This window comes from Leptodactylus fuscus, chromosome 3, assembly GCF_031893055.1.
Source record: "Leptodactylus fuscus isolate aLepFus1 chromosome 3, aLepFus1.hap2, whole genome shotgun sequence".
Classification (NCBI taxonomy): Eukaryota; Metazoa; Chordata; class Amphibia; order Anura; family Leptodactylidae; genus Leptodactylus; species Leptodactylus fuscus.
In genome coordinates, this window is record NC_134267.1 from 47,472,967 (window position 1) to 47,499,320 (window position 26,354).

The 26,354-nt window shown below is 42.3% G+C and overlaps 3 protein-coding genes across 3 annotated transcripts in view; 1 reads left to right on the forward strand and 2 right to left on the reverse strand.

Moving 5' to 3' along the window:
* Positions 1-499: 499 nt before the first annotated feature.
* SRSF7 (serine and arginine rich splicing factor 7) lies at positions 500-7,726 on the reverse strand. Its single transcript, XM_075267519.1, has 8 exons — positions 7,598-7,726; positions 5,682-5,862; positions 3,854-4,030; positions 2,427-2,501; positions 1,875-1,976; positions 1,715-1,762; positions 1,291-1,323; positions 500-1,123 (listed from the first exon to the last, which is right to left on the reverse strand). The coding sequence occupies exons 1-8, from the start codon at positions 7,623-7,625 to the stop codon at positions 1,069-1,071; spliced, it is 699 nt and encodes a 232-aa protein (XP_075123620.1). The 5' UTR covers positions 7,626-7,726; the 3' UTR covers positions 500-1,068.
* Positions 7,727-9,589: 1,863 nt separating this feature from the next.
* GEMIN6 (gem nuclear organelle associated protein 6) lies at positions 9,590-15,536 on the forward strand. The gene is made up of 4 exons (XM_075266567.1): positions 9,590-9,663; positions 11,946-11,996; positions 13,876-14,017; positions 15,105-15,536. Exons 2-4 carry the CDS (start codon positions 11,972-11,974, stop codon positions 15,478-15,480), a joined length of 543 nt encoding a protein of 180 aa, XP_075122668.1. The 5' UTR covers positions 9,590-9,663; positions 11,946-11,971; the 3' UTR covers positions 15,481-15,536.
* A 3,858-nt stretch (positions 15,537-19,394) lies between these two features.
* Positions 19,395-26,354, reverse strand: part of DHX57 (DExH-box helicase 57) — a 34,479-nt gene continuing 27,519 nt past the window's right edge. The window contains exons 22-24 of the mRNA XM_075267532.1: positions 24,390-24,524; positions 24,099-24,299; positions 19,395-19,751 (exon numbers count right to left, since the gene is read on the reverse strand). Coding sequence (XP_075123633.1) covers positions 19,608-19,751; positions 24,099-24,299; positions 24,390-24,524 — 480 coding nt within the window. The 3' untranslated portion in view covers positions 19,395-19,607. The remainder of the gene's footprint in view (positions 19,752-24,098; positions 24,300-24,389; positions 24,525-26,354) is intronic.

Consider the following 26,354-nt stretch of genomic DNA (forward strand, 5'->3'; position numbering starts at 1 on the left):
AGCATTTTGAAAATTGCGTTTTTTTCAAGTTTCCTTTAAAAAAAATATTGGATTAGTGTTTACCACTAACATGAAGTATGGTGTTACGAAAAAAACCACAACCCTCAAAAACACTTATGCAAGTTAAAGCGTCTCAAAGTTCTTGTCATTTAAAGAGATATCAATTTTGAAAAATGAGGCCTCGTCCTTAGTGCACATTTGGGCTGTGTCCTTAAGGGGTTAATTATACAGTTATTGGTATTTAATAATTAGGGTTATACATTTTTTTTTTCAAAATTCAGTCAATAGCTTTATTCTAATTAGAGGAATTTTACTGCTTGTAGCCGACCACAGCCGTCAGCTATTTATGAAGGAGCCGGAGCCCGGCTGTGTAAAGTTAGTTTGGCCCTTTGTGATACAACTGCAGCAGCTATAGTTTGCAGTAAGCCATCAGGACTACACAAAGAAAACAGCAACCAACGATATTGGAAAGAAAAACAAACCTTTATTTAGAACATCACATATGCTGAAGTTCTAAAGTGTGCAGTTTTAAAGCTCTAGACAGCTTCAAATGCGGTGGTCCTGTATACAAGCTGCTCATGTCAGAGCTGCCGCGCGATGTAAGTCTTCATAATACAGCGCCACAATATGGAAATGCAGAGGACAGACATTGGGGCAGAACCACAAGTTATCCCAGATATCCAACCATATTGTCGTAACTCAGCCGCAACATAAGCTAGCCCAGCTGCCAGTCTGCCAAGACCTTCACATCCAAATTTACTCAAGAGTGCTTAAGTAGCCATGTGCATCAGGCGCATATTTACACAGGTTTTATACTAAGTCAATTAACTCATGCACCCCTTTAAATATCCCTGCAGTTTTTGGATATGAAATTCTAGTCATGACAGTTCACATTCATTGAACAAGTACTTTTAATATCAAGATACAAAATTTTCACTTTTAGATGACAGGATATAACATACATTGTACGCTAGCCTACCAAAGTGACCGTTTAAAACAAATTAAAGATGAAAACAAAAAAAAAAAAAAAAAAAGAAATAGAAAAAAAAAGAAATCTGTAGCAAGTATCTAGCCATTCCTCTCTGGGGTTATGCTCCTTCGTGGACTTCGGGATGGTGAGCGGCTGTAAATGAGAGAAATTAGCACATTAGTATTTTAATTCAACAGAGACTTCCAAAAGTCAACAAATCAGGTCAATGTGTATCACACTGCATGCCAAGCTAGCCATCTTCTTAATGAAAACCTCAGAGAAAGATTTTATCCTGTAGCTTTAAAACAGAAAATACATACCTTCTTTTGGGAGAAGCTGATCTTGACTTTGATCTACAAGAGAGAAATAATTTAGGACATTTATCTGTAACTCAGCCATGAGCTTCCTAGTGGAGTGGCAAAGATTTCTTTTCATGTGTAGTGTCAATGCCTTATATCCACAATAAGGAAGTTATGTCAGGCGCCCAGCCAAGTCCCAGGCCATAGAAAGTTTCTTAATTCAAGATTGTACCCACTAGCAACCCATCAATACAAAAACTGTTATTAAAATGGTTAGAGAGAATTTGTAAGATTTAAAAAATAAAATCTCTACAAACTTCACTATGTTCATGGAACTACCTATCATGAAGCTACACTGCATATACAGACACTTGCACTCAGCTTAGTAAATAACTATATAAAAGCTACACCAAACAGAGTAGAGAAGCAGTGTCCGGAGTCTTACCTGCTTCTGGGGTGTGAGACAGACCTGGATCTTGAGCGAGACCTAGACCTTAAAGAGGGAGGGGGAAAAAAAATGTGTTTTTAATCATTCAACTTGTAACAAGTAATGTAACACCAGATTATAAAATCCAACTAATATTTTATATGTAATGTTCACTTACCTTGATCTTTTAACTGAAGGAGATCGAGACCTGCGTGGAGAACCAGATCTTGACCTACGAGGTGACCCAGATCTTGATCTACGTGGAGATCCAGACCTAGACCTAAAAAAAAAATAAAAATAGAAATTTGGATTTAAAAAAAAAAAAAAAAAGGTTCAAATGGCTGATATAAACTGCACTCAAAGTAACAAGGTATTTTAGCAGTTTCACAAAAAAAAAAATGACAAAATTATATGTATATAGAACATTATTAAGCGTGCGACTAAACTTTCACAACTTCTGATTTTCTGACAGCATTTGTCTCAATACGTTTCGCAGTGTTTAGTAGGGTATAATGTAATGTGATCTACAGTGCTGTCTGATATACTAGTTCCAGTTATGAGACTTGTTACTGTAAAAGACCTCAAGCACTTTCATCTCCAGTTTAAAACAGATGACACGTTCAAAGTTACAGTTCAGATAACGCATCTCCACATTGAGATTACACATTTCTACCGTTTCACTGTAACAGGGGGAAAAAAACAAAACAAAACCCAAAACCCTAAAACTCACCTCCTTCCTCGGCTTCTGCTTCTAGAACGTGAGTATCTCCTTCCGCGGGATCTTGAATGAGAACGTGACCTGGATCTAAATAGGTAAAATAAAGTTAGTTGACAGCTGAGGACGGTCAGTTATGTAGCCTACAGTCAGACAATAATGAGTGTCTGATAACAGGAAACCTATTTCCTTCAACAGAACTACCTAGGAGAAACTTGTTATAAAAAGTTCCAACTTTACAATAAAAGTTACAACTAAATAAAAAGAAAAAAAAACAAAGAAAAATAAAAGGAAAATAAAAACAAGACTAGAATTTGTAGTAAATAAACCTTGCAAGTCTGCAGGTCGACCCTCTTTGGCCCAAGGTCTAGAAGATCTAGACGGTCTAGAAGGATCTACCAGCCGATCACTTCATCTACTGTAGGTCTTCAATCTAACGACGATCATACTGACAGCCATATGAGCCCGGTGAGGCTTGATTGACGCATGAAGGTTTTTTCTAGGTGGGAATGTGGTCAATCTGTAGTTCTTTTCTAAACCGGAGGGGAGCCCCAATTGTATGCCAGTATTACTTTGATACGGCGATCACAGTAGATCTTAGATTTCAAGGCCTCTACAGAATCTTAAAGGATCATCTAGTTGTAGAAGGCTTGAGGGGATCGGGTCTCTTATGCTGATCACCTCAAGGTCTAGCAGAATCTTAAGGTCGGATTTGCAAGGCGCCTCAGTATCAAATCTTAAGGCTCGTGACATTCTGAATCAAGTCGACTGACTCAAACGAAGAAACCTGAAAGGTTTTGACCAGGTTGATTATTAATATATTTGAACAGTTCAAAGTCATTACAAAAGCCATAATGCACAGAAAGCAGCAGCACTTTTAGGATAGTAAGAAAAAAAATAAAATGCCTGATTTTCAGAGATTCTCACCTATATTTCAAACATCATATTCTGCAAGCACATGCATAGAATACTAAAGATCCCTCAAAACTTAGTCTAAACGTGTCAAACATTTAGTCTTAGGGCAAGAAAAAGTAACATCGCTGAAGTGTTTGTGCACTAAACAGATTTGACCCCAACCTGGGAGGAAGTGTAATTTTCCCTTAAAGTTGACCCCTTTGAGCAATACACGTTTCAGTAGACAAGCAGAAGATTACAGCCATTTTTTTTTTTGCCGATTGGCTACAGATAGATCACCCTGCATAATCCAATCTTTTTCTGCCACTACTGCCCACAGACTTGTTTGACACATTTTGCGCATAACTAATACTATTCAATATGACAATGCCCCCTACATCTGGCCTTACACTGGGTCCCACATAATAGTCTACAGAAGAAGGAGAAAAAAAAAGAAAAAAAAAGAACTGCTGATTTAGAATCATTGCGCAAGCCTTATGCATCATTGAAAATCTGATTTTTAACAGAACAAACAAAAACTAACGTACCTGCTCCTCCGCCGTCTGCTGTATCTTAGACAGTCATAAGCATAGTGACCCTTTTCACCACACTCATAACATCTATCACTTGGGTCGAAAGGACGACGTGCTGGGGGTCTGTCATAGCGAGATCTTCTTGGCATACCTGTGGATAGTTCTACTCTAACTCTTGACCCACAGATTACCCTGCAAAGACAAAAACCTGCAGTTAAGTCATTGTATGTAACAGATAAGCTTTAGAAGCTGGGGGAGGGGATGTATTAGACTGGTGTTTACTACAACAAGGCTGCAGCATGAGAGAGGTTCCAAGCACCAGAAATGAAATTATGTAAATGGTGAATGTGTTGAGCTGGGGCGTCCCCTCCCAATCTCATGTGCCAAAAATTCACTACATCTATTCTACAGAACTATTGTGGGTGGGTTAGCAAGTCTCCATATTCCAATACAACACAGTAGTTAGTAACTGCAATTACAGTTTCTTCTATATTCGAGCGCATTATGACAGATTGCAGTTGTATCTTAGGAAATCTAAGAAAAATAGAGCAACATTGTCAGGCATGTGGGAGTTTAGCATTTCAGATGCTGCTGATCTCAGGGATAGGCAAGATGCCATCAGGTGTGTCTACATGAGAGAGAAAAAGCAAGCCCAACAAGTTGGAAAGGACAAGACTACAAGTTATGAGACACCAGTAATTTTTTCATCAGTTTGACTGAAATAAGGGGAAGAGAGAAACTGCAAAAAGCTTCAAATAGATTTTCTGCAACTTCCATTAAAGAGGACCTTTCACCTCCTGGGGCCCATGTGGTGTAATACACCGCTAGAAAGCAGACAGTGCACTGAATTCAGCACATTATTAGCTTTCCCATTCTGTGCACCCAGTGAAGACCCATCAGTGCTGGTACCATAGCTCTTCAGTGTCAGAAAGGCGTTTCTCACAGTAGCATCTATAGTGCTGTACTGTGAGAGCAGTTAATGCTTACTGCCCAGCCATAATTTGTGTGTGTGTTGGGGGGGGGGGGGGGGGGTCTCTCACAGTAGCGCTATAAGCGCTACTGTGAGAAAGGGCGTTCTTGACTGACTTTCAGAAACTCCCTTCTGATGGTGAAGAGCTACAGATCAGGAAAGCTGAGAGTGCACTGAATTCAGCTTTCTAGCGGTGTATTAAACCACATGTGCCCCCGGAGGTGAAAGGTCCTCTTTAAAGGGGTTCTATCATTGGGAAAAGTAATTTTTAAATAAACACATACTTGCATATCCTTTAGAAAGGCTATTCCACACCTACCATTTGTATGTAAATTGCCTCAGTAGTTTTTGAATAAGTCCGTTTTTATCCATATGCTAATTAGGCTCCAGCATGCACAGGAAGTTCTCAGCGAGCACTACTACTGAGGCAATTTACATACAAAAGGTAGGTGTGGAATATACTTGCATAGCCTTTAGAAAGTTAAAAATGACTTTCCCAATGATAGAGCCCCTTTAAATTTAAAAGATGCATCTAAGAACAACGACAGCGCATTTCCAGAACTGATGCATCCTACCAGTGCAGCTTTAGACTAGGTTCAAGACAGCTCCTAACGAACTGCTATATAACTATTACTACAAAGAGATTGCTAGGAGGCGAGTCAGAACCACAGATAACTTTGTGTCAACCGAATCATGAATATTGGCAAAAACTGCCACCTCAGCAATGGAGGCAAAGAATCAAATTGAAAACAAAGTTTGATTCTGATGACCCAAAGACAATCTGCAGTACTGGGGTGATCTGCAGCATTCACCTGAAAGACTCCCTTTAAACTTCATTTGTTACACTAGAATAAAGAGGCCAAAAGCACATACTTTCCATCCAAGCCTCGCACAGCGTCTTCAGCGTCCCGCGTGTCTTCAAACTCTACAAAAGCAAATCCAGGGGGGTTGCGGGCAATCCAGACTGTCCGCAGAGGGCCGTAGTAGCTAAATGCTCGTTCCAGCTCTCCTTTGCCGGCACCAGTTCCTAGATTACCAACATAGACTTTTGCTTCTGACAAAGGAAAAAAACCAAAATGTCAATATAAAGAACATTTACCATCACAAATTGTTTTGCAAAGCAAGTAGACCAGTGTTCCAACTAAGGGGTGTTCAGCTTATGCTAAAATAGTTTGTTCTAGATGACCCTAGGTGATGCTTGTGTCACCATGGACCCATTGATTACCAGCAACAAATTTAGGTCATAAACCTGTCTTGAGATCTGTTCAAGGCTCACAGCCCCATACACGGGACATATGAAAATACAGACATCTATGGAGGCCATAGTGAATAATGAGTCAGGGTGCTAACTGGTAAACACAAAGCTAACACATAGACCAAGCAGACTTTAGTTTCAACACCCATTATGACACTTAGTAGAAAACATACGTTTCACTGACTGCAAACCCACAAAATTGTGAGAAAGTGTAGTAGTATAGCAGACGACAGTGGAACATGCTGCAGGGGAATGGAGGGGGAAAAAAAAAAAAAAAATAAAAATAAAATCAGGGCTCGTTCACATCTGCACCCGGTCTCCGTTCATGCAGGTTTCTGTTTCCTGCACAAACCAGAGCAGGAGACGGAAACCTGCAGGACTCTTTCAAACCTATTCATTTGAATGGATTTGAAATATGTCCGGCCGTGAGTGCCGGTGAGCGTTTTATGCTCTCTGCTGTGAAACCTCTCTTAAATTGGACACAGTCGGACATGCAGTACTCTGTGTCTGGATTAAAAACAAATTGTTTCACGGCAGAGAGCATAAAACGCTCATAGCCAGACCTGCTCTGACAAGCTCAGAACGGACTCCGGGTGCTAGTGTGAACCTAGTGTTAGAGGACTGATCCACTGAAGACAGAGTGGACAGGAGCAGGAAACATGGCACCCAAGTCATCCAGGGCACCACCCGGACACACACCTGCTACCCCCAAACAGGAGATTGTTAGCCCCCAGCTTTAAATTATTAGCCTTTTTTTTAACCCTTCACAAGACAGCACCAAAATCTTTAACAGCCAAGATGAAGACATCTACAGGTTTTAGATAAGGGAACATTTGGAGACTCCACATTGTCCTCAGTGCACCAAGTAATATCAGATCTCATATTATACATCCCCCGGCCAATATTACTAATCCCAATGGACTATACATTGTATACGCAGGTAGATGAAATATATCCAACCCAGAATAAGCCCTGACATTGTACATAGCCGGATCTCCTATAGGCCCCCACACAGGGCTCACACCCCCCACCACTGGGGACATGACACAGCCAGAAGCCAGGCAGATCCTCCATGCAGCAAGCCGCAATCTACATGCCCAGAGATCACGTCCTGCTCCGTACACTGCTCCACTAGCACAGATGCCGCCGCCGCCGCCACGTGCCGGTACCGATCTCCGTTGGACATGACCAGGCTACAGACGGGTCCGCCCACCGCAAACCTGCTCAACTGTCATTACACAACAGGAAACCGAGGGCTGATAGTGCGGTAGGTGCGCACAGCAGGGAGAGCCGGCCTAGCTAGAACACAGCCAATACCACATAACAGAGAGAGCACAAACCGAACGTATAGAGAGAAGACCCGCCATTACCAGAGCTATAGGCGCCACACAAAGCGCCAGGCACGTGACCAGCGCACACTGCAAAATGGCGACCACAGGCCAAACACGCCTCCACCAGCAGGAAGGGAAAGCGCCCACTTCCCCGAGCCCCCGCACCGCACACTCCGCCACCTACATACCGAGGGCGCACTTACCTCCACTGTAGCGGCCGTACCGAGACATGTCCGCAGCAGCTCACAGGTTACCTCAGCTCCACAGCCGAAACTGCACCACTGCCGCGCGCCTTCTGCTCCTTATTACACACCAACGCTCAACACAATCGTTGAAGCCTGCGATTGGTTAAGCGTAGAGTGACGTCACTTCAACTCCTCCTCTTTAGGTTGAAGTCCTGCTTTTTCCGTAGTTGCTGGGTAACGGTAGGGACGGGGCGGGGCTCCTGGTGACCATGGAGCTTGTCTACACAGTCTTTGTTGTAAGCTCCGTAGTAATGGCTGCCTCCCTATCAGTGCATGGCCTCATGTGGAATATAGCATGGAAGATATGGGGGAGATTTATTAAAACGGTCCAAAAGCAAGGCTATTTTAGTTGCCCACTGTAACCAATCACAATGCAGCTTTCATTTTTCAGATGCAGAATACAAAAGGAAAGCTGCGCTGTGATTGGTTGGTACGGTATGGACAACTAAGGGCTAGTTCACACGTGAACTGCCCGCGCGGGTTTTGACACAGAGAGAGACGCGGCGAGCCGCGTCTCTCTCTTGTCAAAACTCGCCCGCCGCGACCATCACGGTCGCGGCTTTCACCTCCGCTGTCGGCTCAAATGAATGAGCCAACATGGAGGGTGCTGCAGCCGGGCGGAAGCCGTGCGGCTGAGCCCGCGCGGCTTCTGCCTGAAGAAAGAGCATGTCGCTTCTTTTCTCCGCTAGCAGCAGCCCGCCGCTAGCGGAGAAAAGAAGCCCGGCGGTCTCCATAGACCACCATTATAAGGGGAGGTTTTGGACGCGAAATCCGCTGTCAAAAACCTCCCCTTATACTCACGTGTGAACTAGCCCTAAGGCAGTTTTGGTTTTAGACCATTTTAATAAATCTTTTCTATTGTGTCTTTATCAGATTGGTAAACTCCATTCACTTGTATTCTTAGTCTGTGTTCACACATCTACATTGTTATTTGAACAGATCAAGACACAAACAGGACCCGGCAGAGCCCACTGAATGTGAATGCTATAATATTACCATCATAGTGCCAGAAGTCAAGGAATCTGCAAGACAAGCTCCTAAGGCTGTGTTCACATGACCAGCAGCACACAACTGTGTGTATGTAGCCTTACACAACATACACACAGTTGTGTACAGGTCTGTGAAAAAATGGTGTTGTACAATATTATATTAATCTCATGGTGCTTTACATTTGGAGGTTTACATATGCTACACAAACTATATAGGCCAGGGCCCCACGGGACGTAAACACCGCGATTTGCCTGCAGTGGAGACGCTGCGGGAAAAATCACAGCGTTTTACAGTGCAAGCATAGGAGATGGGATTCACGCGAATCCCATGCCCACTTTGCAGAAAAAAGCGCAGTGCGGACACGCTGCATTTTGCAAAGCCGTTGCAGCTTTGCAAATCGCAGCATGTCAATTATATCTACGGAAACGCCGGCGGATTTCATACCTCCCAACTGTCCCGATTTCCACGGGACATTCACGATTCTGGTGACGTGTCCTGCGGTCCCGGTTGGAGGGAGGTATGTCCTGATTTCAACTCAGATCTCATTTGCTGCACCTATAGATCTATTAAAAAACATCGGACGGCCCTTTCCAACCAGTGACCTGCACACGCGCCGCCATATTGTGTGCGCAGATTTGGCCATCTCAGTAATGTAGTTCTCTAGGGAATAGTCTGACAATAGTCCCTTATACTGCAGTGTATTGTTAGGTAGGAGCCAGCAATGTGAAGGAACAACTTCATGTTATCTTGTTTTAAACGCTTAGGCATGTACTGAAGCAATAGTAGCCGTATACATGTATAATATATACATATGGAGATGTATAAACCTATAGCTAATCGTTTTCCTTGGTCACTTCTCGCCTCTCCCGCCATTACTGAGGCATTACTGACTACTCCAGGAGCTGCCGCGCGGGGCATGCTGGGTAACATGCGCCGGGATGTGACGTCAGAGCAGGGGGCGTGTCACTGAGAGGGAGATGCTGCCGGGCTGAGGCTGAGCTGGTGCTGTGTATGGGACACCGCTGGAGGACGCTGTGAGTAGCAACATGAGGGCTGCAATGAACACTTGTGGCAGACATGTGCAGGCCTTCCTACTCATGAGCTTCTCTATACATAACATCTGCCTCAGCTTATACTTGTAATCTAGTGTTGTCAGGCTGGTGGAGATCTAGTGATCACTATGTCAGGCTGGTGGAGATCTAGTGATCACTATGTCAGGCTGGTGGAGATCTAGTAGTGATCGATATGTCAGGCTGGTGGAGATCTAGTGATCACTATGTCAGGCTGGTGGAGATCTAGTGATCACTATGTCAGGCTGGTGGAGATCTAGTGATCACTATGTCAGGCTGGTGGAGATCTAGTGATCACTATGTCAGGCTGGTGGAGATCTAGTAGTGATCGATATGTCAGGCTGGTGGAGATCTAGTGATCACTATGTCAGGCTGGTGGAGATCTAGTGATCACTATGTCAGGCTGGTGGAGATCTAGTAGTGATCACTATGTCAGGCTGGTGGAGATCTAGTGATCACTATGTCAGGCTGGTGGAGATCTAGTGATCACTATGAGGATCTCATAAGCTATTCTGATGCATCAAGGCTTTTGTTTTGAATGGTGCTGAATATAAGTCTAGGGCCGTATTCACATGTTCAGGATTATTTAGGATATTACGAGTTATCCCCAGTTGAAGGTACAGGGGCTGCTGTGTTATTACTGCCAGTCTGACTGCTGTTACCCCTATTGATTTATAAGAATGAGAGCCCTTTGTGCCCCATATAAATGTGCAGGCTGTAGGTATCATTCACATCTATGGGACTGTGCAGAGAAAAAGATTATCTCCTCATAGACTGTAAGCCCTCGTGGGCAGGGCCCTCTACCCCACTGTGCCAGTCGGTCATTGTTAGTATTATATCTACCTGTATATTCTGTGTATTGTATGTAACCCCCAAATGTAAAGCACCATGGAATTAATGGTGCTATATAAATAATAATAATTATTATACAGATTGTACAGTGCTGCGGAATATGCTGGCGCTATGTAAATAACATGTATTATTATTTTTATTATAGCGTCCACCTATCGCCAGCAGCCCTATGGAATTGAATGCAATGGCAGTGCGCGCCTGACCTGCCTCTCTGTTCAAACCTGACACACACAACCCCGTGTTCTCAAGACCATTGGGGTCCCAGCAGCTGTGGACCCCACCTATTAGATGGTGTTCTCTTATCCTGTGAATACTCTATACACAATATCGTGCACCCAGTAATGAACACCCAGTAGATCATGTTCATCATTGCTGCAGATTCCATTCTGAAAATATAAGGATCAGCTCTGCTGAATTATCATGGGGCTAATCCACATGTGGCTCTTTATCCCCAGTATTTTCCTTTGTGAATCGGTGCCCACAGACCACTGGTACCAAGGGGGGGGGGGGGCACGTCACTCACTTGCTGTGCAATCTGCAGCAGCGAGTGAAGGTGCTGCAGCACTGCCCCATACACTTCAATAGGGCTACGCTACAGTACCTACACTTGCCCCTACAGATTGTATGGTGAGTGATCTAATATTGATGGCCTATCCCGAGCCTAACCCCTTTAATGCTGGTCATAGATATAATATATTCAACCACTACAAAAAGTGTCCAGGTTTTTTTTTTGTTTTTTTTTCTTGTAATTAGGAAATTCATATAGCAAGTAAAATCTACAAACCAAAAAAGATATAAGATGGTGGGGGTGACACAAAAAGTAGAATAAGAATATATATATAAAAAAATTAAATTTTATTGATAAGAATAAAAATGGACATAATAAATAAGATACACTGAACAACAAAAAATAGTGTCAGAAAGAAAAAAAGTGATTCATAAAAGGCACGAACATAAAACATTCTCACTGAATGCCTTTAGCACTTTTTTTTTTTTTTTTACAATTTTCAGAACATTATTGATAAGTAGAGATGAGCGAATAGTATTCGATTGAATACCTCGCTCCCATAGGAACGCGTGTAAGCGGCCGAACACCAGGGGGTTAAGTGCAGTGAATATTCGATGTGCTTAACCCCTTGGTGTTCGGCCGCTTACTCGCATTCCGATGGGAGCGAGGTATTCGATTGAATACTACTCGCTCATCTCTTTTGATATGTATTCTGTCGGTCACTAGATTTAGTAATAGAAACAGCTCAAGGTATGTTTTTTTCCCCCCTCTGGTTATTGCTATACAGATAAAAAGTGTTGTGTTGGGGTTTTTGCTATTTTATTTTAGTGTACTACGGTATTTTTATGTATACTTATATCATTTTAATTGATATTTTCTCTTTCAGATTGCAAACAATTATCACACAGTGCAATGGACACTGACTCAATGATACAAGGTAAGATGTGCACTCTTCACATAGCAGCTGAGTGTGTATATATTCTGAAAAAGGGGCCTGCTAGCAGAAAAGTACCGTAATGACTCTAGTATAAGCCAAGGAGTACTTTTTCAGCGCAAAAACTGTGCTGAAAAACTCGGCTTATACTCGAGTATATACGGTAGTACAGTATTTATTCTGCATGATAAATGCCATAAACCTTAATATTTACCGTATTTTTCGGACTATAAGATGCACTTTTTTTCCCAAAAATTTTTGGGGAAAAGAAGGGTGCGTCTTATAGTCCGAATGTGGCGCCTGGCACCCGCTGTAATAGAGAGGCGGAAGCTGGCAAGGGATAGACGCCGGGGCCTGAGACATTGCTGCGCTCCTCTGCCCTGCATGAAGCCAGCAGCGGCGATGCTATTCCGCTCCTCCGTCCCCCCGCCGCTGGCTTCATGCAGGGCAGAGGAGCGCAGCGATGTCTCAGGCCCCGGCACCTGTGCCAGCGTCTATCCGGCCGGCATCCGCCTCTCTAGTACAGCGGATGCCGGGTCAGTATCGGTGGCCCCTTCTCCCCCGGGGCCGGTCCCCATCGGCCCCGTACCTGTGAAGTTGCAGGCCAGCTCCTGCGCGGCGATATCGCAGGAGCCAACCTGTTCGGGTGACAGCCGGGAGCCTACTGAGGCTCCCGGGCCTGTCACTGCTGTATTAGTATTGCGGCTGGGTCTATGACCAGCCGTAATACTAATATACAGAATGTCCCATAGACGGCAATACAGTTGTATTGCCGTCTATGGGACTTGCAATCAAGTGACCGCAGGTTCAAGCCCCCGGGGGGGGAATAAAATAGTAAAAAAAAAAAAAAAAGCTATAAAAATATGACATAAATAAAAGTTCTAAATCACCTCCTGTCCCTAGAATATATATATATAAAAGTAGAAAATCATATGTCATAAACCACCGGGTTTTTTTTTCAATACAAGATGATCTAAGCAATAGATATTCCCCAAAATGGTATAACTAAAAAGTACTTCTGGCCCCGCAAAAAAAAACACTCTATGCATCCCCGTACAGCTGCAGGGTCACCTGTCAATGTGGCCTTGAAGCTGTTGCAAAACTACAACTCCCATATATTAAATATTTTACCATTTTTTGCTTCAAAATTTTTTTCCCCTATTTTCCTCCTCTAAAACCTAGGTGCGTCTTATAGTCCGAAAAATACGGTATATGCCAGAATTGATGTTTTCTGATCCCCCAGTAAAAGAAAAAACTGATCAAAAAGTCTTTCTGTACCCATAAAATACAAGGTCTTGTAAAGCTACATTGAAATAAAATGTAAAAAAAAAAAAGTTATGAACAGGGAATGCAGAGAGGGATAAAATGTTACTGGTTTAAGGTTAAAATGTAATAGATTGCTAAATGGTAAAATGTACATAAGGCACCGAAGTTATGTGTCAGTATTATTTATTTGGCCCTAAATTCAAAATCTATGCAGTACAAAAGTCACAATTTTCGGGAGGATTAAGACAAGAGGTGTTTGGCTTTATATAGGGAAATGTAGATTGTGAGCCCTCTATGGGACAGTGACTGACGATGTCTGTAAAAGCTCTGTGGAATATAAAGGCGCTATATAAGTAAGCAAAATAAATACCGGTAATAATATAATATAGGTTTATATTTTATTGGATCCCTTTAGTTCGATTATCCAGATGTGTGGAGTTGGTAGACCAAACCATCCACCGTGACGTATTTATTGCTCCCTATTAAAATTTGTATGTCATTAAAAATATTTATTTATTTTGAAGTTGGACTCAGTAACTTTTTTTCTGCCCAAAATTGGTCCCGACTCCACAGCCCTGTGAATAACCATATTTGTGTTTAACCATTTCATTGATAGAACAAGAGAAAACCATAACCAGTTGGACGGACAAAACCCCACTGGAGTGGCAAGCCTATGTGAACAAAGAGGTCACCGTTCTAGCTGATGAGAAGAATGAATACCAGGGATGGGTTGTCACCATCGATCCAGTGTCCGCAAGGTAAATGTAATTACCATGTGAACAGTTGTTGAAGGCTGACACAATATATACACAAATATACGAATATATGAATATACACAAGTATGTAAAGCAGATATTTTAGCATGCGGGGGTATACTGTGTGTCCAGAGGAATTACATTTTCATGCAAGTTTCTCCACCCTATAGGAAGGCATGGGACTTTTTCTGTTACACTCTCCGTTTAATTTGACCCCTGTAGTTCGGTGCAGGTCTAAGTTTCATATGTAAATTTCCTATTCTTTTGTATAAGAAGAACATATTACCATGTCTGCTGAGACTATGAATGTCTGCCATAGCAAAGACTGCAGCCGATATCCAGGCTTTTCAACGTCCTGCTTTGCATTCACTTGTAAATATGTTTATATTGTTTTGTGAGAGAGGTTTTAAATGAAGATCTAGAGTGAGAGAGACAACATTCTGCGCTTTCCTCCAAGTATTTTGCACTTGCAAATAAATGATGTTTATATGTAGATGTCCATGTAAATCTATTGCATTGCTTTGTAGGCTTAGGGTGTATTCAAGTTTTTTACATTCATTTAGCAGATCTGTTTCTAAAGTGATCAGTGTGGGGATGGAGATGATAGATAGATAGATAGATAGATAGATAGATAGATAGATAGATAGATAGATCTTTTCTCTCTGCATGATTCGTGCAGAAACCACACAGACCCCATTATAGCCTATGGGGTTCGTGTGGTTTCTTAGCTAACCACGTTTTAATGCCTTCGGTATTCCGTTTGAGAGATCCCCAGGCAGATTTTCCAAACACAGATGTAAACCAGGCCTTACAGAAACAGTGCAGAAGAATTAGTATTGCAGTGAACAAGGTCGAGTTGCAATACCACACACAGTTCATAGACAGATGTGGCACAATTTGTGGTAGTAAGCAGCCATGTTGCCCCCAGCTTCAGAGAGGTAGGCACACCTTGATGAATATTCACTGAGCAGCAAACACCACAAGACACAAACATTGGGTTTTCCTCTTGCTCCTGGTGCCAGTGTTGTCAGTGACTTTTCGGCGCGGTCCTGATGATTTAGTTTTGTTTCACGGTAATTCTGTCTTTCAGCATTGTCCTCATTAACTTTGAAGATGATCAGAAGACGTCGGTCCGCATAGTGATGGGGCATGCGGTGCAGAAAGTGGAAATACTTAAAGAATCAGATGAGGTGACCCAACAGAAACTTCTAAATATCTTCAACCTTCAGGAAAGCAGCACCGCTTACAGCAAGGAGGATCTGGAAACCAAAAAGGCCAATCTGAAAAGCTGGCTGCAGCAGAATAACATTCCAGTTACCGAACAAGGTGAATCTATGAGGACATTGTGTGTTGCTGGTGTATTAACCATTGATCCTCCATATGGCCCTGAAAACTGCAACAGCACAAATGAGATCATATTGTCTCGAGTACAAGGACTCATACAGGGGTATATGACAAACCAATAAAACAGACTGAATTGACTGCGTTGTATGCTGCAACAGTGTATGTTATTTCTAAAAGGTGGGGAATTGTCATGCCTGGTACGTGTAGGGAAGCTTAAGGCTAAAGCACCACGTTGCGGAAATACAGGTTTTTTTATTGCAGATTTTGTTGTGTTTTTTTGAGCTTATACTTCAAACTTTTACTCAATCCACTACTTGCTTTGGCTCAAAAAAACGCAATAAAATCTGCAACAAAAAAAAAAAAAAGCTGTGTTTCCGCAACATGGGGCCTTAGCCTAAGAGGCAGTCTGTCAGCAGAAGAATCCAATATAAACTAATCACTGTAGGGCACTTTATACAGATTACTTTGGTACCTTGTATATCATGATCCGATAATTTTTGGTATCTCGTGTTCATATTTAACCACTTCCGGACCGCCTATAGACTATATACATCCGGGAAGTGGTTGCCTTGCTCTGACAGGACGTGCCAGTACGTCCTGTCAGAACACAGCTATTGCACAAGATCGTGCAATTGCTGAAGCTGGGTGTCTTGCAAGAGCTGCTGGGTCCTACAGGAACCAGATCAGCTATGTATACTGCTGTATTCCACCTACAACTGTGGCTAAATGTACCAGCCCCAGTTGCAAGGGAAATTAGCCTCCCTAACAAAGAAAAAAGTGATCAGGTCTCTTATGACCTTATGGGTACACCATGTGAAAAAAAAAATATAGATATAAAAAAAAAAAAAAGTTAAAAAAAATATGTTAAATAATACGCCAATAAAATGCCATTATTAAAGGTTATAGCCCCACCCCCGACGACACCATATAAAATAAAAATTACCGTAAAGGAGAGGAAAAATTATTTTATAAGGTTTTTCAGTAGCACTTTGTGTTATTAAATAAAGAAAAGTGAAAACCAGACACAATTTCCCTCCTATTTTGTTTATATGTTCCTGGATATAAAAAAAAATAAATTAAAACATATTCGAAAATAAAAACAATATAAAAATAAAGCCCTATGTGTCCCCGAAAAAGACGCAGAAATTAGTTGAGACGTATGAGAAAAACGTTACAGCCCTCTAAACCTCACATACAAAATAAACCTAAAATGTGTCTGGTCCTGGACCACAAATTGGCCCAGTACTGAAGTGGTTAAATAAAGATGGATTTCTACACAATACTTCATTGGATCACAATAAACAAAGTTACCAAAAGGATCATTGTGACCTGCCCTACAGTATTTTTGGTGAATGTATAAAGACCTACATATTGTACACTGGTTTCGCTGGCGAATTAGACTGGTTAGTGCTGCTGATCTTGACTTAAATCTGGTGCATTCTCTGCTGGAACGTGCCCCTAATGCCGTGTTCACACTTACACTTGTGCCTGTCCGTCGTGATTCCGTCTAAATCCCCAGAAAAAAAACTGATTGGGGACGGCTTGCCAGCGGTTAGTTTTAAAACCCATTCATTTCAATGGGTTTTTAAAGCAAGCTGCCAGTGTCCGTATGCAGCCTCTCTGCCATGAAACCGGTTTGGTTTTTTTTGCACAGACACAAAATCCTGCATGTCTGACTTTGTGTCCATGCAAGAAAAACAAACAAAAAGTTTCATGGTTAGAGGCTACATACGGACACTGGCGGCTTGCTTTAAAAACCCATTAAAATGAAGGAGTTTTTAAACTAACCACAGCAAGCCATCCTCAAGTAGTTTTTCCAGAGATTTAGGTGGAATCATGGTGTACAGGTCAAGGCGCAAGTGTGAACACTGCATACCTGAAATCTACACCAGCTCATGGCATGATCATGGCAGTTTATAGCACATAAACCATGGAAAGATATAGGTCTGCATAGGAACTGTGTATGCAAAAGGAGTATAAATTTTTAGTTGAAAGGGATTGTCAGGTTTTTAGTATTGATGGCCTATCTGTGACTTCCAAAGGTCATATGCACCAAGACAGTGTGGCTCCTAGTAATATTTACATACACCTAGCCACGCTGCTCACTCACCATAAACACTGTACGAGCAAGTTTCGGTACTGCAGCACTGCCCCATAGATTTTAGGAAGGAAAGTCAGCTGTGCGGATTGTGATACAGTATGTAAATATTAACAATCTGAGGTTTGTGTCAGCCCATAGGTGCCCTCAAAACTCAGTTTCCTAAACACGTTAGTCTGTGACCCTGTTTTCATATGTTCAGTCAACTCCTCAATGACTTCCAATACATGATATATTATTCATACATACTGGATATGAGACTGTCATTGCATAAGCCACAGCCCCTGCATGAAAATAGGGTTTACATGCAATAAAAAGTTTTCATGCAGATTTGTATCCCCAAGAAAGAAATCTGCAGCAATAATGGATTTATAACACTTTTAACTGTACATCACATAAGATATGAGGCCGCCCCAGATTTTTGCGGGATCAGATTTCGGCCGACCATGGACATGCTCTTTTTTCTTTGTATTTGTTCAGATTCAGGATACCCTAAAATGTGTCAGGTTTAATAAGCACAATTCTAAAAGCCGGTAAAGAGAAATATTATTCTTTATTTATACAGTTACATTTTTTTACACTTTGCATAGAATTTGCAATTGTAATCATTTCCTGAAATAAATATTACAGCTGAAGGTGAATATCCTTTACCAGGTGTAGAAATCTCATCAATCGCCTGATTATCACATGAAAGGCCGAGGTCGCCAGTATCTGCAATACAGTATACATGATCTGCACCACCTATGTACCCTTTTGTAGGGCATACAATAAGAAGACAAAAGACAAAACAACTCATTGAGAATAGTGCTACAGTCTCTTCAAGGATCTCTTACAAGGTCATTTAAAGAAGGCTTTTGGGTTTTTTGTCAGTTATACAACCGCAATGTATGAACACAGCCGAACACTGTGTAATCTTTATGGTGCCACATTTTACCTCTACATTCCTCCAATTTTATACATTAAAAAAAAAGGGGGGGTAGGATGTTCTCTACTGAATGTCGTCATATGATGCCGCCATACAGTGGAATAGAGCACAGAAAAGAAGACGTTACGGAGGCTAAACCTGCATTGTGGTAACCTTCACTCTCAACTGGTGCAGGTCTGGGCTGTGGATGCCAATGGATTAGAAAGTGGCATATACTAGCAAGATGGCATCAGTTTACGTGAAGGGAAAACTCATTTCACAGGTTTCTGGACTATAAATAGGGACACCAAGTCAAGTAACAGCAATCTCAGTAATATACATTTTCACTGAGTTTGAATGCAGATATCATTGTAAACATTTATTTCCCTCATTCTATTTGCTATGCCCACGGACATTTGTCAATGCTGTTCACAGACAGGCACTTCTAGAAGCTGCTTCTACGTGGAAAAATCTCAATACTGTTATGATCTCTCTATGTCATATAGGACAATATCAGAACTCACAAGTCATCCTAACAAATGCACAATTGTCCTGGGGGTGCAGACAATGTTAATCCTGCAAGATCCAGGAATACAAATTAACATAAGGCAAGGTTAAAGTTATGTCCACCCAGGATATATAGGCTGCACAACTATGGGTGGAAATGCCACAGCACTTACAGCAGCAGAAAAGTGGATGAGGTTTATAGTATTTTGGGCAGATATGCAGCATATAGTGCATGCTTTGGGTGGACATAACCTGACGCTACCTTCACATATAGTTTTTGCATGACTTTTTTTGCACTCTTTGCAATACTTGCCCCTGCTTTTTTTTATGCACACAGCGTTTTTCCTGCAAGTGACTGAAAAAAAAGCCATACCGAAACAAGCAAAAAAAGAAGTCATGAAATGTTATCAAATATTCTGCAATGGGTTAAACTGCTGCAGTGTGATATCCTATAACAAACAGCAATGAAAAGTTATTGCAAAAAAACATTTTGCAGCAACTTTTCATTGTTTTTTTGTTGTCTTCTATGATAACAATCATGCTGCAGCAGTTTAACCCATTGCAGAAGTTCAGGTCAACTCTGCCACCGCTATACGTCCATTAGAAATAAGGTATTTACTGCTTTCCACACCCATGTGAATAATGTCACTACCTTCCAGAAGTGAATGTTTTTTTCTATCTGCATGCAATACATACATAAAGTAAGCTCTTTGCATATGGGAGTTTTTATTGTGTCAGGGTTACTGTGTGGTCACCAGTTTTACAATCATTGCAATAATACGAGAGCCCCGGGGGCAGGTGCACAGGTCCATTGTTGGATTCTTGATTTTATCCTGCAGCAACTGATCCAGTTCACTGCGCAGCTCTTTTACCAGTTCTGCTACCTGTGAAAATACAATGACAGGGATTATGTATGTGCAGTATTTATTTGTGGCACTGTCAGCCTATGCCACAAGCTGCCATAGAACTGTGTGCTGTAACACGTGCTTGGGTGTTGTAGTCTGCACTCGACCGTCCTATGTTCAGTGTCCTATCCATGTACCGTATTTTTCGGACTATAAGACGCCCTTTTTTTCCCCAAAATTTGGGGGGAAAAGAAGGGTGCGTCTTATAGTCTGAATGTGGCCGCCCGGCATCCGCTGTAATAGAGAGGCGGAAGCCGGCAAGGGATAGACGCCGGGGCCTGAGACATCGCTACGTTCCTCTGCCCTGCATGAAGCCAGCAGCGGCAGCGGCGATGCTATTCCGCTCCTCCCCCCGCTGGCTTCAGGCAGGGCAGAGGAGCGATGTCTCAGGCCCTGGCACCTGTGCCAGCGTCTATCCCTCGCCCGGCATCCGCCTCTCTAGTACAGCGGATGCCGGGTCAGTATCGGTGGCCCCTTCTCCCCCGGGGCCGGTCCCCACCGGCCCCGTACCTCTGAAGTTGCAGGCCGGCTCCTGCGCAGCGATATCGCAGGAGCCGACCTGTTCGGGTGACAGCCGGGAGCCTAATGAGGCTCCCTGGCCTGTCACGGCTATATTAGTATTGCGGCTGGTCTCTATGACCAGCCGTAATACTAATAGACAGAATGTCCCATAGACGGCAATACACTTGTATTGCCGTCTATGGGACTTGCAATCAAGTGACCGCAGGTTCAAGCCCCCGGGGGGGAATAAAATAGTAAAAAAAAAAAAAAAGCTTTAAAAATATATAATAAAAATATGAAATAAATAAAAGTTCTAAATCACCTCCTGTTTTTTTTCTTTTCAATACAAGGTGATCTAAGAAATAGACATTCCCCAAAATGGTATAACTAAAAAGTACATCTGGCCCCGCAAAAAAAAACACTCTATGCATCCCCGTACAGCTGCAGGGTCACCTGTCAATGTGGCCTTGCAGCTGTTGCAAAACTACAACTCCCATATATTAAATATTTTACCAGTTTTTGCTTCAAATTTTTTTCTCCCTATTTTCTTCCTCTAAAACCTAGGTGCGTCTTATAGTCCAGTGCGTCTTATAGTCCGAAAAATATTTCCAGGATAGCACACTGACCCATTAATTTCTATGGGCCCGTATACATGACTGTGAATTACAAGGTCACATGTGCGGGCCAACAGTCTGTGCCGTGAAATATAGTACAGGTACTATTCCCTTGCTTCCGTGGCTCCTATTCATTTAATGAAAGGAACCACGGAAGAAAGTGCGGCACACAGGGAACATCTACGATGTCTCCCGTGTACTGCCCATGCCTCTAATTCACGGCCAGTCGGCAGCACATTCTTGTGTAACTGGCCTTAGGCTGAGTTCACACAGGGTATTTTGGTCAGGATTTTGAGGCCGTATCCACTTCAAAATCCTGACAAAAAAGATGGCTCCCATTGAAACGAGCTGGTCAGGTCTTTTTTCCGGGAGTCGTTTGTTCCTGCTCCCGGAAAAAAGAACGGACATGCTCATTCTTCAGGCTGATTCATCTCGCGAATCGGCCTGAAGACACTCCCGACTAGGCCCTTAGAGTAAGTGCACATAGGGTTTTTTGGTCTGGAAGCTGAGGCGGAGGCCGCTTCAGGTTCTGGACCAAAATACAGGTAGCCGTGACTGAATGCTGTGGCACTGCACCGGCATCCAGTCGCGCACTCCGCTCTGGATTAGGCCCAATGAATGGGCCTCGTCGGGAGGAGGGAGTGTCTTTCAGGCCGATTCGCGATGTCCATTCTTTTTTCCGGGAGCCGGAACAAACAAATTCGGCCTCAAAATCCTGGCCAAAAACTCCGTGTGAACTCAGCCTTGTAGTCAGGCTCATCATCGTCATCGTCATCATCATCATCATGTCATTTTTATACCCAAAATTCTTAACTGGTGATTTTTCTAAATATATATTTATATGGGGAAAAAAAGCTAGGACTGGGCAATGAATCACAAAATAACCAAAACCAAAAGTCAGTTCAATAAATCAATGTGAATGTGAATATTAATTTTTACAATTATTTGCTTTTCTGTCATCCTGCCTCACACTGCCATTGGCTAAAGGAAATGTCTTTTACTGTACGCTATCTAGTCAGGTAAATAAACTAAACTAAAATTCAGTGGCGTGGCCTGGTGTATAAATAGCGGGCATGGCATGTCCTTATATAATCTTTTATTAATTGTAATCAAGATAAAATGTTGAATTAAATATGACGCTCATTCAGATCATAGTCGCCCAGCCCCAGTAAGAGCCTTATTCTATTAGACTAAGGGTGCATGCACACTGAGTAACGCCGGGCGTGTATGAGAGTCGTACATGCCGGCATTACAGCAGACTGCCGAACACTTCCCATTCACTTCAATGGGAGCGCTCGTAACAGCGGCGTTTACGAGCGCTCCCATTGAAGTGAATGGGAAGTGTTCGGCAGCCCTGCTGTAACGCCGGCGTGTACGGCTCTCATACACGCTCGGCGTTACGTAGTGTGCATGCACCCTTAGGAATAGACATAAATGTAAAGAAAACCACCACTAGGGGGAGCCTAAGAGCCTATTGCTTATTGTTTAGTTCATGCATAAATAATGCAGTAGGCTCCCTCTAGTGGTGGCCTCAAGAAGCAGCATGTTGTCTTACAAAAGGAATAGAACTATTGGTATTAACAGAAAAATAAATCTATGCTAAAGAGTTTCTGAACATAAACAATCAAAGCAAAATTGTGTCAGCATACTGTCAATTTTTATAAGTAATTTTCAGAATTAAATACTGTAAAAATTCTATTTTGACTCATTTTAAATTACAGGCGTTTAACCTCTATATATTTTAAACTACCCTCATTCCCTTTACATGTAGATTTGAATGTGAGGTTACATGACCTAAGAAGCAGAATCTCAGGGAGAACCGATGCAATTAGCTGATCCATGGGGGAGGGGTTTGGATCCCTGCCCTTTAATAGACATTAGCTCTCAGGTGAAGTGCACAGTGAAATGGTAGACATTACTGCAATCAAAAAAGTTCTTAATTACAAAAGCACAATGTAAATCCTGCCACATTATAGAAAAGCTGCTTTTCTGTTGCAGATATTGCTGCAGTTTTTTTGAGCCAAAGTCAAGAGTGGCTAGAAAAAGAATGGAAAATATAAAAGAAGCTCTTAGAGGTTTCCCTTCTATTAAATCCACTCCTGACTTTGGCTCACAAAACCACAGCAATATCTGCAATAAAATAAAGCTGCTTTCCTGACCTTCTTTAAGACTAAGGCCCCAGCTGGCGTGCTGCAGCAAGTTGGCGCTGCAGGAAAAACCGCGGCACCAATGCATCGTGTTTCTTCCTGCAGCGCTTTGGACAGAAAGTTCACAGAGATTTCCTCTGCGGACTGTCTGGTTCAATTATATCTATAGAGAAACCACCGATGTTTCCGTAGGTATAATTGACATGCCGTAATTTCCAAAAGTGCAACGTAGTTTATTCGCAAATTGAATCCCATCCACTTTGCAATGACTGTAAAAGGCTGTGTTTTTTCTGTTGCGTTCCTGCTGCAGGCAAACCGCAGCACATTAGTGTTTCAGTCAGTGATCTGCACCAGTGATTGTGACGCTAGGTTCACACCTGCGTTCTTCTTTCCGTTCTGTGCTTTCCGTCTTCTGCATGCCAGAAGACGGAAAGCACAGACCGGGTCCGGCCGTGCGCGGCGGTGAGCGTTTTATGCTCTCCGCCGTGAAACCGGATTTTTTAATCCGGACACAGAGTACTGCATGTCCGACTCTGTGTCCGGATTATAAAACCCGGTTTCGCGGCAGAGAGAGCATATAACGCTCACCGCCGCTCACGGCCGGACATCTCTCTCACCCATTCAAATGAATGGGTGAGAAAGTCTCCTGCAGGTTTCCGTCTCCTGCCTCTGTTTTAGGCAGGAAACGGAAACCTGCATAACGGAGTTCACAACGCTGATGTGAACGAGCCCTGAGTGGAGACTACACAGAGATCAGCTATAATGAAGGATTTACACTTGTTATGTGTTTTTGACCCTTTCCTGATTTTAGCTCACAATCAAATATAAAAATCCCTGACCAAAACCCCAACTTGTGAATAAGACCAAACGTTGCGGAAATCCTGCTTTTTTTTGTTTGTTTCAGATTTAGCTGCGATCTTTAGAGCCAAAGTTAAGAGTGTATATACAAATTTAAGAGTGGATTGAGCAGAAAAGAGAAGTGTATAAAGTGCATAAAAAAGAAGCATTTCCACAACATGGGGCCTCAGCCTTCGGATCACTGTTCCTACTAATGGTAGAGTTACCTGATGTGAGGCAGCTGCAAACCGGATCCATCCATCATCCAGCGATATGAGAAATTCTCCTTTTTTAAGCTCAACATTGACTTGTCCACCGCCAAATAGGACCAGTGGGTACACGGACACCATGCTGCAGTCTCGTACAAAAACACGGCTGGTCTTAATCTTTTCATGATAAACCAGGTAAGGGCTGTCAAAGTGTCCCACCTGAAACACACACACCCATATAAAAAAGATTGTGAGGAACATGGACTTATAAATGGGCTGAATGAAAGAACAGCAATGTCTGGGACCAACCTGGTAGTTAATGGAGGAGGGATGGATGTGAACGTAACCATCATTCTTGGTAACAAACTTCAGCTCCTCGGCTTTTGGTTGCATTTTTACTGCTCCTGCTCTTGTCACTTGATATTTTCCTTCTGGTGATTTTACCTGAGAAAACATTTAAGAAGCTGCTTATAATAGTTTATAATAATCAGATTAAAAATTTTAAAGAGATTCCTTGCAGATATTATAGAGATATTGTAGAGATCCTCGAGCAGGTCATCAATATCAGATCAGTGGGGGCCCGATTCTCAGCACCCCAACCAGCCAGTGGTTTTTGTTTGCAAAGAGGTGGTCACTTTGGATATCACAAGGCCCGTATACACATTAGATGGTTGTACAGCATTATACCCTATCCACAGTATATGGGATAGGTTTCTGATCCCTAGGACCAGGTTTCCTCTAAACACTCTAGAGAGGAGTTAAAAATTCCAAATTTTGCAGCCACATAGAGTTGTGGTCGATAATTTTTTAGACACTCCATAGAACATAAACATTCTCTTCTAACTAATTTGGAGTTTCACTCCTTTGCTACCAAGGAAATACCTTCCTAGATAGGAGGATAGAAGTAAGATGGACCACAGTGTGTGGCAATGTTTTTCTTGCTTCACACAGTGAATGGAGGGGTTGTTTCTCCTCACAGCATGTCTGCAAATTTATGGATCTGTGGAAACAACTGAAAATTCTGCAAATCTTTAGAGCTTACAATGTAAGAGAAGCCGCCTATGTACTTGTATCTAGTTTTGGCTGATTGTGTGATTAAGGATGGAATATTATTCACAGACAGCAAGCAGCTTTACTGGCTGTTATAGCAATAAGGTCATTATAAGGCAGCAGAAAAACTGATAGGACATCACATATGAAGGCTAATACAGTCATAAAACAGACTGCCCAGCAAGACCCTGCACATATTTCAACTTTTCCAGAAAACGAAGGTGGGATTGTCAATAGGTATTGGTGTATGTTGTTTTAACTTTTTCCTTTCCAGAACCGACAGTTTAGAGGGAAACATTGGTTGGGGCTCCTTAAAGTCAGAAGAGCAAGAGGTCCCAAGCTCTCTTTGTGAAAATGAATGTCATATGCTCCATTCATTTCTTTGGGACTGATGTTGTGCTGCATTTAGCAATCTTCTATGATCTTATAGATATGAATGGAGTAGGGGTCACAAATGTGCATTACTGCTTCATTCACACAGGGGATTCAGGGCCCCCCATTCTCATGGTCTCTCAAAGTTAAATGAGCTGGAAAAGGGAAAATTATCTTCAACGGATTAAATCTATCGGATCTATGTGCAGAATGGCTGTCACTTTCCTGTCCCCATACAAAAAAAATGTAAAATATGTGTTTTGTTCCTGTAAGAGCTGCAATGTTACAATGGATAAATCACTGAAATATGTGAAAAAGTGCCCGAATGCTTTTCTCGAGTGTAATATTTCCAGGTATGGATACGAAATGACTGGAAATGGGTTGTTAATCTAACAATTTTTTCCATATGTCATTTTTGGCATTGGACCGGGTGGACAATGACAGAGCTCAGAATCAGATCCCCTGCTCTGGCCCAAGACCACCCAGTTGTAGCCTAATAAGCAAATCAGGGCTAGAGAAGAACATGCAACTGTGGCAGAATCGACAATGTAAAAGATGTAAAGAACTGGAGATGGTGCGGGTGGTGAAAGGTCCTCGTTAAAAATAAAATGCCATAATTATTAAAGGGGGTTTCCCCATTTCCATATTTTATATAACATATAGATATATGTTATGTTATAGTTGGGTGAGCTCATTCATATATGACTATGACTAAGAGGCAAACCGAACAAGCCTCGAAACGCGTCAGCGGTTACTACAGCGGTAACAGCATGTAATTCGATCTTTCCCCTTTTTTTCTATTCTCCTGTTTTGGTATGTCATGCCTATATATATTTTTTTCACTTTATGTCT

Bases quoted from the DNA above. Each gene is read 5' to 3' on its own strand.
- SRSF7 (XM_075267519.1), bottom strand. From the start codon at position 7,625: ATGTCTCGGTACGGCCGCTACAGTGGAG. The intron at 4,031-5,681 runs GTATGTGCTTTT...TTGTCTTTGCAG, and splicing joins GTGCGAGGCTTGGATGGAAA to GGTAATCTGTGGGTCAAGAG. The intron at 1,324-1,714 runs GTAAGACTCCGG...TCTCTCTTGTAG, and splicing joins GTCTCACACCCCAGAAGCAG to ATCAAAGTCAAGATCAGCTT.
- GEMIN6 (XM_075266567.1), top strand. From the start codon at position 11,972: ATGGACACTGACTCAATGATACAAG. The intron at 11,997-13,875 runs GTAAGATGTGCA...TTTCATTGATAG, and splicing joins CACTGACTCAATGATACAAG to AACAAGAGAAAACCATAACC. The intron at 14,018-15,104 runs GTAAATGTAATT...TCTGTCTTTCAG, and splicing joins ATCGATCCAGTGTCCGCAAG to CATTGTCCTCATTAACTTTG.